Source organism: Sorex fumeus, unplaced genomic scaffold (assembly GCF_029834395.1).
Source record: "Sorex fumeus unplaced genomic scaffold, SorFum_2.1 ptg000072l, whole genome shotgun sequence".
NCBI classification, from domain to species: domain Eukaryota; kingdom Metazoa; phylum Chordata; class Mammalia; order Eulipotyphla; family Soricidae; genus Sorex; species Sorex fumeus.
The window spans coordinates 63,921,018-63,936,009 of record NW_026606129.1 but is presented as its reverse complement, the minus strand read 5'-3'; the positions used below and the strand labels follow the sequence as shown (position 1 = coordinate 63,936,009).

General features: G+C 43.1%; 1 protein-coding gene across 9 annotated transcripts in view; it reads left to right on the top strand.

Moving 5' to 3' along the window:
* The first annotated feature begins 431 nt into the window (after positions 1–431).
* CADPS (calcium dependent secretion activator) overlaps positions 432–14,992 on the top strand; it is a 550,520-nt gene continuing 535,959 nt past the window's right edge. For all 9 annotated transcript variants that reach the window (XM_056129049.1, XM_056129048.1, XM_056129052.1 and 6 more), the window contains exon 1: positions 432–899. In XM_056129049.1, the coding sequence (XP_055985024.1) occupies positions 447–899 (453 nt within the window). In that variant the 5' untranslated portion in view covers positions 432–446. The remainder of the gene's footprint in view (positions 900–14,992) is intronic.

Here is a 14,992-nt window from a genome sequence, read left to right as displayed (position 1 = left end):
CCTCCCTCTCCGCCGCGGACACGGGAGAGTTAAGCCGATCACCACGTAAGCGCCGCTCCCTCCCCAATCGGCAAGATGCCTCTCCGGCTCTTGGCTGCATCCACCGCTTGCAACACTCGGCATCTTCTCCGGAGGCGCCTCCTTCGGCGGCTGCAGCTGGCACCCGGCTGCGGGCCCGGCGCTCGCCACTGATTCCCTCCGGTGCCCACCGTGGGTCGGCGGACGCCCCCCTCTGCCCTCCTCTCCTCCCTCCTCGCTCGGGGCTCTGCGCCCGGCTCCCGCGCGCCCAGCAGCAAGCAGCCGCCGCCGGCCCGCAGCGCGCGCGCTCGCCCCCCGATTTGGAGAGAGCCGACCCCCTAGCTGCCTCCAGCGCCCCCCGCCTTTCGCGCCCCTCGCCGGGGGCTCCAGGGACACCGACCCCCCCCCCTCTCTCTCCCGGCGCCACCATGCTGGACCCTTCGTCCAGCGAAGAGGAATCGGATGAGATCCAGGAGGAGGAGAGCGGCAAGGAGGTGCTGGGCTCGGCCGCGTCCGGCGCGCGCCTGTCTCCCAGCCGAACCGGCGAGGGCTCGGGCGGCGGCGCCGGGCTGGGGGGCGGCGGCGGGGCCGGGGCCGGGGTGGGCGCCGGCGGCGGCGGCGGCGGCGGGGGCAGCGGCGCGGGCAGCGGCGGCGGCGGGGCCGGGGGACTGCAGCCCAGCAGCAGCCGCGCCGGGGGCGGCCGGCCCTCCAGCCCCAGCCCGTCGGTGGTGAGCGAGAAGGAGAAGGAGGAGTTGGAGCGGCTGCAGAAGGAGGAGGAGGAGAGGAAGAAGAAGCTGCAGCTCTATGTGTTCGTGATGCGCTGCATTGCCTACCCCTTCAACGCCAAGCAGCCCACCGACATGGCTCGGCGGCAGCAGAAGGTGAGCGCGCCGGGGAGGCCCAGGGTGCAGCGCCCGGACGTCGGGCGCGCCGGGGAGGCCCAGGGTGCAGCGCCCGGACGTCGCCGGGCGGGCGGGGCGAACAATGGGAGCTGGCGGCGCAGCTGGCGAGGAGGAGCGGGCAGCGCCCAGGGGCAGGGGCTGCGAGGCTCCCCGGGGCCGCCGGGCCCGGCTCCAAGCGCGCCCGCAGCGGCCAGGGACCCGCCCGGCGCGGGGAGCGCAGCCACGCACGCCCCGGCCTCCCGTTCCGGATGCACCGGCTGGAGCGGGGCGGGCCGGTCGGGCTCTGGGGCCCCGGAGGCTCCGGGAGGGACCTGCAGCCCGCGGCCCCCGGAGAGGCCTGGCTCGCTTGCAGGGGGTCCGGGAGTCGCCAAGCGGCTGCGCTCAGCGCGGGGCCCGCCCTCCCGGGCGTGCGCTGGGCGGGCGAGGGCGCCCAGCAGGTGGGGGCGCGGGTGTGCGGCGAGAAGTGCGCCTCGGAGCCGGCGGTCCCGGCTGAGAACAGTTTCAGGGGCCAAGTCGGAAGGCAGAAGCTTCCAGGGACACTGTGAAGGGCACCCTTCTCCGGCTCGGGTCAGCTGATCACCTTCCAGGGGCGCCCTTGGGTCCCGGGTCACCGAGATCCAAGACTGAGAATCCCTCCACTCTCGCCTGTGCTTCCCGGACCCCGGAGGAGAGACACACAACACACACCTCTGGGCTCTTGGGCCAGGGTCAGCCCCTTTATCTTTCCCCCTTTGGCCTTCTTCTCTTCCCAAGGTGACTTCGCCGCCACCTTCTGGCTCTCCGAGGTCCTGGGTGCTGAGCGCCGCTGTCTTAGTGCAGCTGCTGAAAGCCTCGCAGTTATAAGCATCCCCCCACCTCCGCCCCCCGGGAAAAAACAAAAAAACAAAAAAAAAACACCAAACAGCTTTTTGTTTCTAAGACTGGGGCATGGCCCTGGCTGCCCCGGGCTATGTATGTGTTTGCGTGTGTGTGTGTGTGTGTGTGTGTGTGTGTGTGTGTGTGTGTTAGGGGCGGGGTGGGGGGTGAGGGGGGTGGCGGTGGACTAGCGCCTATTTCCATCAGCTGTTCGCCTGTCACAATGAAGGGCAGAGGACGGCCAGTGTGGCAGGGCAGGCGACAAGGGGCCAGATACTGCGTTGGAGTGAGTGAGTGAGTGAGAGTCAGTTCTGCTCTCCTCTCTCAAATCAGACCGCTGCACACGCGCGAGCAGAAAAGCCGGTGAAGAGGGGCGGTGTGAGCACCCAGCTGTAACCATCCCAGCACCAGGATGTGAGACCTGATTCCGAAAATAGTGGATTTCTGTGTTGCTGCTATTTAAAACGGAATTATATGTTGCTGTCGCGCAGTCAGATTTTCCTATATTTATGCAGTCTTATCTTAGTTAGCACAGATTTCTTTGTTTGTTTTGCCCACATGTGTATACACACCACCCAGCACCAAGGATCTGTTTCAGCTGTCACAGGGTTTATCAGTTACTTAAAAAAAAAAAAAAAAAAGAAAAGGAAAGGAAAGAAAAAGAAAAAAAGAAAGAAAAGAAACACCAAAACGTGTTTCCTGGTTGAGGAGTAAGTGGGGTCCATACTCACTTTTCGCCCCTCTTGCTTGTTCAATTGAATTTTGAATACAGTAAAGCAAAGCTATCTTCAGAGCGGTAAAAGTTCTTTGGGTATTCTCTTAAGATTGGGTATTGGGTTCAAAGGGCTTGATCTTTCAAGTTTCAGCTTGGAATTATGTTGATTGTGCCTGCTATCTAATCCAAAAGAGGATTTGGAGCTGTAAATTCTCATTCCCAAATCCATCCCATTTAATAACAGCAACAGCCAAAAATAATCTCATCCTTTGGCAATGAAAACTGTTGTGACTTAAATAAAAAATTTAAAAAAGCATCTATTTGTCAAAGGCTGCTGGACTCTGTCTTTGAAATAGATGATTAAATCCAGCGCTGGAGAATGAGGAAAGAAATCCATTCTCTTCAGACTCGGTTTTTCTGAACAGAGTCTTCAGTCACTTGATAAAGATCATCATAAGGGGGATTTATGTATTTTTATTAGATCATTTTCTCTAAATCCATTGCAAGCTCTGGTTTTGAGGGGCAGGTGGGTCCTGTTTTTACACATAGTCATTGAAAGTAGAGAAGAAACTGTAGGGTCAACTCATAACACTAGCAATGGTTCAAATTAGCTATGGTAGCATTCTAGTGCTAAATACATGTCCCACACAGCTACCCAAGGGTTGCTGACTCTGCTGGAAAGCAGAGAATATATTACAAAAAATTATATTACAGATAATTTGGGCTTCCTTAGCAATATATTTTATTAGCGACTTGGTGAAATAGTATGTTCTGTTATTTTTCTCCAAGTAAAAGAGTTTTGATTAAAAATACAAAGTCAAAATAGAGCAATCATCTAAGTAACATAAAAGTTTTACATAATCATTGTAATACAATTTAATTTCCCAGATGAGTTGAGTGTGCTTAAAAATTAGTTTTAGAGAAATAAAAAGCTAACTATATGCTAAACGTGAAGTTGTAGTAGAATAAAAATGATGAATTTGAAAAAAACTACAGAAAAAAATTATGTAGACAAAGGTAATAGAGTGGCATGGAGTCAGAATGGTCTGTGAAGAGACTGCTGAATTGGGAGAAGTAAAAGGTATTTTGTGAAATCGTCATGTGGTACATCTTAAATATAGACATTGTTTTATGTCAGTCATATCTTGATAGAGCTGAGGGAGGGCGGTGAGTTTATAACAAGAGTAATAGACTTTATGAAAACAGAGACGCTCTATCACAACACTGGCTTCTATTTTTTCAAACATCTGATTCATTTAGATCATTGTTTTAAACAGACTTGATTTTTAGAAAAGTTTTATTTTTCAGATTTACTGGAAAATTGAGAAGACAGAATTGGGAATTTCCTTATACCCCACACCCACTTTTCTACACATCCATTTTTGTTCTAGCATTAATCTTATCATTACATGATACATATGTTACAATTTTTTAAAAAGTACTGATTTGTCAATTAAAATCTGTAGTTTATTCAAATTTTCTCAGTTTTCATGCTAAGTTTCTTTTTCTATGATAATTTTTAAAGTTTTTAGTAACCCTGAAGATGTAGGAGTTACCCTCTCCATTTTTGGAAGAAAAAACTGGAACTCAGAGAAGTCTTTTTTTTTTTTTTAAGTTGCTTTATATAGAGAAATAAAAGAGTGGGAATTGAAGATGAAGTATTGTGATCCAAAAACACTATCTTTTAAAATGTTACACTGGCCTGAAATAATGTTTTGTTTAGTTTGCTGGGTGGGCACACCCAGCAGTGCTTAGGGCTTACTCCTTTGTGGTCTTCAGATGCTAGGTTCAATCCAGGGTCTGTCACAAGCAAGGCAAGGCCCTACCTGCTTATTATCACTTTGGCCCCCAGAAACATTCTAGAATGTAAAATGGAAACTTGCATCCTGACAGCATATCAAATGCATTTCCTTATCTAGGGATATTTCTGTTTGAATTGAGAGGAGGACTTTGTGTTCTTATCAAATAGTCGGCATGCGCAACATGAACATTTTGGTATTAATTCATAAAGAATATGAATGAGAAAGATGGGCTGTTGTCTGATACTGATGACAGATGTGCCCATCTCCCCAGGAAGTTTGAGCTGAGAAGGGAGAGGGAAGGGGAATGAATGCTCTTTTTTAGTCTGAAGGACAATTGGATGTGGCAGAGAAAGACAGTATTGAAAGTTGAGATAAACAATTACTTTGTATTGCTCTTCACTGGGAATAAAAGAATACTTGAGCATGTGTTCATCTTCTTGGTTAAAAGAAGGGACTTTAAAATGAACTTATGAAAACACTTTATTTACAGGGATATCATTTGAGCTACTGTGAATCTAAATATTATATGCTGGTGGTAATGTTATATGACCAAAATAAAAATCTAGCCATGGGACTGTAGATGGTTTTGAAGTTTTTAAATGATTATTTGAAAGACAGCTCTGCACATTCACTTTTCTATAAGGGTAGTAGAGTGTATACCGAGAATTCAGCATGACAGAACTACACCATATGTTTCTAAACTATATACTAATGATGATGGGTGACTACCTCATGTGAACTAACTACTTAGGGATATTCCAAGAGGGAATGTAAAAGCAGGCACTGTAAACAAGTCCATGTAAAATTTAGACTAATGTGGCCAGTTTTTAATGTGGGCTAGGAATTTAATTTGCCTGGTCTATAAATGTCCAAAACAGAGATTATGCATATCTATAGATTTGGGTGCATATTTGTGTGTGAGAAGGAAAAGAGGAAGTCCAAAAATTTTATTCTATATCAACTGTTCTTTTATTAGATGATGTTATGACTAGAAAATACTAAGTTCAGGTTACTCATTTCCATGTGATCCAGCCTTTACGTTATGGGGTCGTTGCCATTAAATTACATTTAATGTTGCATCATTACTAGCCATGAGGACTCTGTCTTTCCTTTCATTAAATTGAAAACCTGGGATTTGTTAGCTGTGTGTGTCTATATGCATGATCAATACTAGTGATTCATCCACTCAGACTTTCTTTGAGACATTTGGATTACCACTACTCTTCAAAAATTTTAGTGTTGCTTTGTCAATGCAACACATAATTTACCTTTCATAAAGTAAAATGTTCTAACCTTTTGAGGGAGTTAAAACTGACTGTTAAACTAGATTTCCTTTGAAAAGAATTATGTGTTTCTCTGCATCAGAGAAAGAACTGAATTATTTAAATAATGATTTTTTGACATTCATGTCTCCAACCTCTTTGCCCTCAGACAATCTCCTTGGTGCAATGGATTATAACCATTATGCTCTGGTACATAGAAAGATGTTATGAAAATTTGGGATGCCAAAAATGCAACGAGAGCTTCTTGATTCATTATACATTTGGAATATCCTTACCATTCCCTAAAACTGGACTAAAAAAACCATCCATATTGTATAAAGTAATAGAAGAATGATTTTTTTGAAGGAGAAAGTTTAATGAGTCATAGACTCTCTATTGAAAAGTAATCAGAGGTCAAGTGTCTATTAGTATTACTAAATTAGGACTGATCTCTAAATAAACGTCTTGTCACTCCTTATACCACTCTCTTAGATTCAGTTGCATTCTTTTGAGATATGTTTCTGATTGGAGTGTTTGTGTTCAATGTGGAGTATGTGGAGTATTTGGAAGATATAGTATCACCATGTATATACATATATATGTATTTATATATATACACACAGACACACATATAAATGTATGCACAGTTTTGACATGGAGGTAGAGAAAACAATAGAGAAATTAAACTGGCTTTAAGTGTTTAAATTTTTGGTGAGCATAAATAAAGACAGATATCAGTGAGAAAAAGGACATAAAGAATATGGTTCATTCTTGGTGAAATGATTCTAGTCCAGTTCATTTGGTTCTAAGTGCCAGAAACCTAACTAAGGGACTAAATCAAAAGGAAGATGAGGAAGAGTAATATTTATTGGTGCATGTAGCTGAAAAAATGTAGTACATAATGACTATAGGATGACTGGATCTAGGCATTCAAATGAGTTGCTCAATAGAATGAAGGTTATTGGCTGGTACAGGAAAAGGATATATACTGAAAATTGTGTTTGTCTTAAAACTCAACTATATAATAAGCCACTGATTGTAAAAAAAGACATCTGTCTTCCGGGTCATTTCTTTGTTGTTTAAAGAAAAGAATGGAAGAATTTAACATAATTTCTACAGTCTCGGGTTGGTATAACGGTTCTCTTTTTTTTTTTTTTTTTGCTTCTTGGGTCACACCCAACGATGCACAGGAGTTACTCCTGGTTCATGCACTCAGGAATTACTCCTGGTGGTGCTTGGGGGATGATATGAGATGCTGGGAATCGAACCTAGGTTGGTTGCGTGCAAGGCAAATGCCCTACCCGCTGTGCTATTGCTCCAGCCCCTCAGTATACCAGTTCATAGTTCTCTCTGGATAGTGTGTTTATTCATTGCAGAGTCTTAGAATTTCATTTAACTTGCATTTTGTATTTTTGCATTCTCTGAAATAAGTCTGTGTCTTCAAATAGTCTTAGACAGAAGTGAAATCAGATTTCCCTTTGTCCAGTTATTTCAATTTTCAAATGAAGAGGTGAGATCTTACAAAGCTGACAACTATATAATAGAGACTGCAAACTATGACAGTGGGCTGCAAAATGTAACTTGCTTTATCATGTATTTTCCTTTACTTTTTTCTTTTCAAAAAAAATTGGGAGCTGCAAACTAATAGAAGAATGATTTTTTTTGAAGGAGAAAGTTTAATGAGTCAAACAGTGATCCTAAAAGGCACTCAAGGATCTTGCCTGACAATGCTTGGGGGACATTCGTATTTGGTACTGGGAATAGAGTTGGGATTGGCAGTATGCAAGGCAAGTGTCCTATCTCTTGTATTATCTCTCCATCCTTATGATGAATTGTTTTTCAAAAAATAACTTTAATTATCAACTTTCAAGATATTTCAAATTAAAATTTATATATTTTTGGCTTTTCTTATAATTGGAAGATGTAACAAAGTTGGATCTGAGATTTACTTATTTGATATTTGGCCATAGCCAACAGTGTTCAGGGCTTCCTCATAGCTCTGTGCTCAGGTTATTCCTGGCAGTGCTCATGGGACTATATGTGATGCTGGTGATTGAACCCAGGTCACCTGCATGCAAAGCAAGCGCCTTACCTGCTGTAGTCATTATTTGTCCCTGGGCTTGAGCCTTAAAAACCTTTTTTGTAGGAGTCACACCTAGAGGTACTAAAGGGATATAGGGCCACTCTGCATTGCTCAGCCTGGCAGTGTGGTATTAGGGCTTGCATAGCTCAGGGTCTACCAGTGCCCCCCTGCCCCCAGTGGTGCTTTGGGCCCATGAGGGACACACCTATCGACATCAGGGAACCAAGTGTTGCTAGGATTGAAACTCAGGGCCTCATGAAGGCAGGTGCTCCACTGTTTGAACTATCTCCCTGTGACTCTGAGTTTTGGAGATGCAAAAGGCAATAGAGGTAAGACTAGCAAGGAATCTCTTAAGTAATGGCATATTGATAACTTTAAATTGCTTTTCTTCTGTTTATATCTTTTTTATTTTATTTTATTTTTGCTTTGGGGCAATATCTGGTGATGCTCAGTGCTTATTCCTGGTTCTGTGCTCAGGAGCACAGGTGATCAGCAACACCTGACTCTGTGCTCAGGTGCTCCTGGTAGGACTCTTGGGACGATATGTGGTGCCAGGAATTGAAGCTAAGTCAGCCATATGCAAGGCGAGTACCCTACCCACTATATTATTCTGGCCCCACCCCTTAGGGTACCATTTTTATCTGGATAATAGTATACCAAGTATCTTGTTCTGCCAGCATCATCCCTTTTTGCCATTGCTGCACTGATATTGATGGTTTGACACTGTCCCTGTAACCCATCCAACAAAAAAATATAAAACTTGGAACTCTTTGTTCCCTGTCTTTGGCAACAGTTTCTCTGTTATGATCAGATTTATAGTTTCTGCAGAATCTGAGGGCAGACAATCAGAAAAACCTTGTTATTTTTCATTTATAAATGCAAGTATGTGATAAAATTACTTGTCAGCTGTAGCAGATAAGGAGAGGGGAATGAAATAAGTTCAGAAATCTGGAGTTTGGTCACTGCTTTTGACATGTGATGGACAGTGGTTATAGCATAGATTCTGGTACTAGAATGTCGGGGTCTGCTTCCTGCTTTACCTCTAATAGGCTCTATAATTTTAGGCAACTTATTTAACCTCTGTGACTTGGTTTATTCAACAATAAAATGGGAATAGTGGTGATAGCTCCCTCAGTGGTTCTTGTGAAGACTAAGTTTATACAGTAAAGCACTTAGAACAATGGCAGGCAAGTGGCGAATGCTATATGGATTCTTGCTATTGCTAAGTTTATATATGCCAGGTCTTTTTATTTTTGTGACAGGACTGAGCAAGCTAATATATGTGATGTAGTAACATATATTAGAGGTTCTTCTGCCCTTTCCTGCCATCATCAAGAGTATTAGTGAATCTAGAAGTTACTGGTTATGATTACAGCATTGCTTATAAAAGAGATGTTCTGAGGGCACAGTACATCTTTAACCCTCTTTTACTGAAATTCTTCACTAACTGCAGGCCATCAACCTCTGGTTCCAATCTCTGTTCAACTTAGTACTCTGGTAACTCTATGGCTTTGGTACATTCTCCATACCCTTAAATCTTAGTTTTCCTATCTATAAAATGTGGGGGGAAATACTGAGAATTAGTATTCAAAAAACATTTTAATTGCTTAGCAGGTCCTTGATGTATGGTAAGTACAGAGGGTATGTTATCAATGGCAGTAATAATAATAATCTTGTATCTTTTGTCCACCACACGCCCTAGGCCATTTCATTTCACATTAGCTTTGCTTCTGTTACTGCTTATTTTAGAATATCTCTCTCACCTTACTTCACTTGATTTGCTCTCATTTGTTTTTTAATTAACTCAGGTGCTATCTCCGTCAAGAAACCTTTATATTGAACAAAATATTCCTACCGCTAATGAGTATATGTCCATATTATCTCCTGTATGTTATGTTTAAATTGCCTTTGTATATGCGCCTCTCTTCCACTGGACTCTAAGAACCGCAAAGATAGGGAACTTCGATGCGGGGAATTGAACCCAGTGCCCTTACATGTTCAAGACAAGTCTCCTGCTAATGAGACACATCTTATGAGAAAAAAGGTTATTTAGTAAGAAAGGCAGAGGATAGTGGTGGGGGTGGGGATGGGTTGCTGGGGTCACTCCTGACTACGCTATTCCTGGCTCTGTACTCAGTATGCTCCCTGGCAGTGCTCAGAGGACCATATATGGTGCTGGGCATTGACCTCGGGTAGAACATATAGAAGGCCAAGTCCCGTCCTTTACTATTCCTCAGAAAATATAGACAAAAAAACCCTCTTTGTTTGTTTTGCTTTTGTGTCACACTTGGTGGTGCTCAGGGCTTACTCCTGGCTCTGCACTCAGGGATCACTCTTCTACTGGTGGTGTTCGGGGCATCATGTAGTGCCAAGATCAAACCCTGATCAGCCATGTACAAGGCAATTGCCTTACCCACTGTACTATTGCTCTAGCCCCAGAAATGTCTTTTTTAAAGACCAAGGTAAAGGTAAAGGTAAAGGCCCTCCCGTTGATCGTCGATTTGCTCGAGCGGGCCCAGTAACGTCTCCATTGGAGACTTTGTTGTTACTGTGTCTGGCATATCGAATACTCTCGGTAGCTGGCCGGGCTCTCCGAGAGGGGCGGAGGAATCGAACTCGGGTGGGCCATGTTGGCCGCTTGTAAGGCGAACGCCCTACCCGCTGTGCTATCGCTCCAGCCCAGCTGACCAAAAGACCAAAGCAATTATAAATTTCCTGCAATTTCTGAATCTTAAAACTTGTGCCATTAATAAATTAATAATGCATGTCTAGATAATCAAGCATTAATTCAGAAAGAGCCAAATGGGAACTAAATTTTTATATTTTATATACTAAAAATATAAAAACTTAATTTATATTTTCTTTAATGAATTTTATTTAGCTCCTAAGAGGAAAAAAAATGTGTAGTAGAGGAACATTATCGTGGAAACTACTCATTTAAAATATCAGTCTCAGTGTTGTCAATGTTATGTAACAAGCTGTGTAAGTTCTCTCTCTATATATATATATACTCGTAGCTCTAAATATACGTCTCATCTCTATTTTTATTCTGTGGGATTTTGACACTAATTTGCTCTTATTGTAAGCTGCCTAAAGTCCTTGCTGTGAGGAAATAAATACATTACTATTGTGGTAATGAAAATATGAGGTTGTGGAATATCTATAAAAAAGTAAGACTAGGACTGGGGATATAGCGCAACGGGCCAGAGTAGATGCTTGGCACATAGGAGGCCCCGAACTTAGTGTCTGGCACCAGATGACGCCCCTGGATATAGCTCTCCTGCCCCCTCCCTAGCACTACTGGGTATGACTGTGATGGTCCCAACATTCCTGGGCATAAACATGCTTCCATTTTCCTGCCAAGCCTGGCTGAGTGTCACTAGAAGTGACTAGTGGGTCCCCATGTACCACTGAGCAGGCCCCAAAAGTAGTATGTGCTTAGGTTGGGGTTAGTTGATGGTTTTCAATAGTCAAAAAGGAAATTATCTATGTTAAGCTATTGCTTTCACAAATTTTAACAACGAATGGAAACATTGAGAGGTTTGAAAAATGAATTATCTAAACCCCCAAGTGTTCCAATTTATTTATATATATTATAAATGTTCAAGCCTTTTTTTTTTCCTGAAATTCAGAGATAGGGAGCAAACAGATAATGCGTTGTTGTTCTCTTTGCAGCCAGTCAAAGAAAGAGATCAGCTTGGCATGTGGTGGTTCTCAGGATCACTTTTGTGCAGTCAGAAGTTCTGAGATCTTTTGCAGTTAATTCTTGCTTTTACCCACGAGTTCCAGGAGTGCATACTAAGTCATCAATCCTCCATGGGCAACAATAGTTTCAAAAAGACAATGAGATGGCAAATGTTGCTGAGTGGTACAGAGAATCTACTATGCCACTTAAGAAAGCGAAGGAAAAACATTGAAACTCTTGCAAATAATTACGCCTTCTGTTTTCCATGCAGAAAAACAGCCTTTTGGTGTGGATGGGAAGGCATAGAGTTGTTTAAGCAAATGAGTTAAAATATATCTCGAGCATCTACATTGGTGATTTTTCTGACAAGTATAGCAACTGTTGTCTATAAGGCAACGTGTCATAACATACTGTGTTCAAAACATTTCTTGGGGACTCTTCCATATTCAATTTTTGTTTGTTATGCATAATCAGACAATTGTTTTGAGCCCCTTCCACATACAAGAAACTCACTAACTGCTATTGGCAAATAATGCGAAGACAGATGGTCTTCCTGATCTCAGAGAGTCTTATTGATCTGATTGAGAAATTAAGGTACATAAACAAAGAACATAACCTATTAGAAAAGATATGAAGAACATCTGAGTCACGCATATTGATACTTTTCAGGTTTCCATCCTTTATCCTTATTATGTGTTAACATGAACCACCATATCTATATGTGGGAGTTCTAACGCCCAATACCCCAGAATTTGATTTTATTTTGAAAATGACCTTGTAGATATAGTAAGTAAAGTGAATCCTAATCCACTGTGGCTGATGTCTTCACCAGAAAAGAAATTTGATCATGAAGGAAACTATAGGGTATTCTGGAGAAAACTCAGGGAGAATATCATGTGAAGAGGAGTACAGACTAGAGAGACGCTTCAGTGGGATATACCAAAGAACACCAGAAAACCACTTAACTGGTTAGGAATATGCTCTTCCTCACAGCATTCAGGAAAAGCCAGTCCTGCCAATACCCTGATCTAGAATTTCTTGCCTCCAGAACAATAAGACAATATAGTTTTGTTGTTCAAGTCATGTAGTTTGTGTACTTTGTTATGGCAGCCCTAATAGAGGGCTCCTTATTTCTCTACCATCTTTGGAAATTTCACCAACAGTAGTGGCTTTAACTCCTAACATATCTGCATTTATCCTTTTCAAATATTTACCTCCAGCATAAATCAGACCTCCCCCAAACCACACATGTCTTGTTATTCACATTAGTCCTGCTGATGGTTTGGTCTTAGACTGGTACTAGTCAGTGAACATGTCTACAGTGAGATAAGGAATTAGCTCTGTAATAGAAATTAAAAAAACTGCTTTATTCTGAAAGTCTTCCTACTATAAAAAAAGATCATTATGTTCAACAGCTTAGTGAGAAATTTGATGTAACTTCAGTATCTTGGTAAGGACCAGCATCAAGCAGTTCACATATGGCACTGGTTTGCAGATGGTACTTGGAAGAGCTTTGACCTCTTTGACATCTGCTCTAGGATGTCATCAGACCACTCTGTAGTAAGATTTCTCACTAAGGTCCATTGCCTCTTTGTATTTTTGTCACTCAGTGAATGGCCTAGTTGGTTCTGTCATATACAGGTTAGGGCAGAATGAACAACTCACCTTCAAAATTTGTTTCTCATCTCTCCCCCAAAGTTTTCACACAGTTTCATCATTTTTTTTAATCGAACACTAACTGGCATCCTAATTTGGAATTCTTGATTCTTTGAATGCACTTTTGCAATAATCTTCTAATTTCTTTTTGCCCCTTTTTTGGCCTGTATTCTACCCAGCTACCAGAGTAATCATTCTGCAGCATGATTCAAAAATTTCCTGTTCAGAATTCTTCTGTAGTCTTATGTTGCTTACAAAAGATAAGCTTCATAAACTCATTTGTGTGTAGTATCTTCTCCCATCTAGCCTCGCCTCCTGCTGTTGTACAGTTCCAGCTTATTAAACCAGTGGTTTTCAACCTCTTCATACTAGTGGACCTGTACAAGTTCGCAGACAGGTAGTTGAAACCCACTTCATTAGATCATTTGACATCCTGGACTGTTGTGCGTGCTCTCTGCCTGTCTTTGACTTGCTATTTCTCCTGCTTGCAATGTCCTCCCCACCTGGCCTTCTGCCACTCTCCTATGTAGACAATGGTACCAAATTACTCTAAATAACAGGACTCTTGCTTTTCTGTGAATCACCATTCCATAAATCTTAAGCCTATTTCATTTACTCCTTGAAGTAATTCTGTCAGATAGGTACTGTTCACTTTAACTTTACAGAGGAGGAAACAAAAAGCAAGAGTAAAGGAATTTAACTTCATACTAGTTTCATATAGTAAGGGTAGAAGTGCTCTAGGACCCAAGTCTTTTGAGACACACACTCTTTTCTTTAAAATTTTATTGAATCACCATGAGATAGTTACAAGCTTTCATGTTTGGGTTACAATCAAACAGTGATCAAATACCCATCCTTCCACCAGTGAATATTCCCCACCACCAATATCCCCAGTATACCCCTCCTTTCCCACCCTCCCCCTGCCTCCATGGCAAACAATATTCACCATGCTTTCTCTCTACTTTGGGGCATTATGGTTTGCAGTACAGACATTGAGAGGTCATCTTGTTTGGTTCCTTATCTACTTTCAGCACACATCTCTCATCCCAACCGGTTCCTCAAGCCATCATTTTCTTAGCGATCCCTTCTCTATTCCAGCTGCCTTCTGGAGGCAGGCTTCCAGCTATGGAGCAATCTACCTGTCTCGTGTATCTACTATCCTTAGGTTTCAGCCTCATGTTTTATAGTTTTCACTTAATCACTTAATCACTTAACTTCCCGTTAGTCGTCGATTTGCTCGAGCGGGCGCCAGTAACGTCTCCATTTGTCCCTGTCGCGTGCTAGTGTAGCCCAATGGCATCTGTTCGCTCTGGGAACATGAAGGGCCTCAAACCGATCGTTCATGATCTTGACGAAGAAGTCTGACCATCTGGTAGGTGGGCGGCCACGCGGTCTCTTGACATCCCGTGGAATCCAATCAGTAACAGCTCTAGTCCAACGGTCATCTTTAAATCTCATTATGTGACCAGCCCATCTGATTTTCGACACCTTGGCAAAAGAGACAGCGTCCCTGATCCTTGATCGTCGACGGATGTCAGAACTCCAGATTCGTTCTCTCATTTGAGTGAAATGTGATATTCCAAGCATAGCTCTTTCTATTCTTCTTTGGGAGACCTGAATAGTGTTCTCATCTTGTTTGCGTAGGGCCCAGGTCTCTGAGGCATATGTTAATGCAGGAAGAACAGTGGAATCAAAGAGATGTGCCCGGAGCCGGAGGTTCTTCGTCCTCTTAGCTATTTCTTCGACGTTCTTGAAGGCGTTCCAAGCCGCTCTCTTCCTCCTGCGCAGCTCGGGTGCCAGGTCATTTGTCATGTTGACCTCTCGACCTAGGTACACATAGCTGTTGCATTCGGAGATGGTCGTTCCATTGAGAGCGAATGGGGCGTCAGGAACGAGGCTGTTTCTCATAAACATTGTCTTCGTAAGATTCAGCTGTAGTCCTACCTTTCCACACTCACGGTCAAAGTCGGCCAGCATTTGTGCCGCTTGGCTGATGTTTGGTGTTATTAGAACG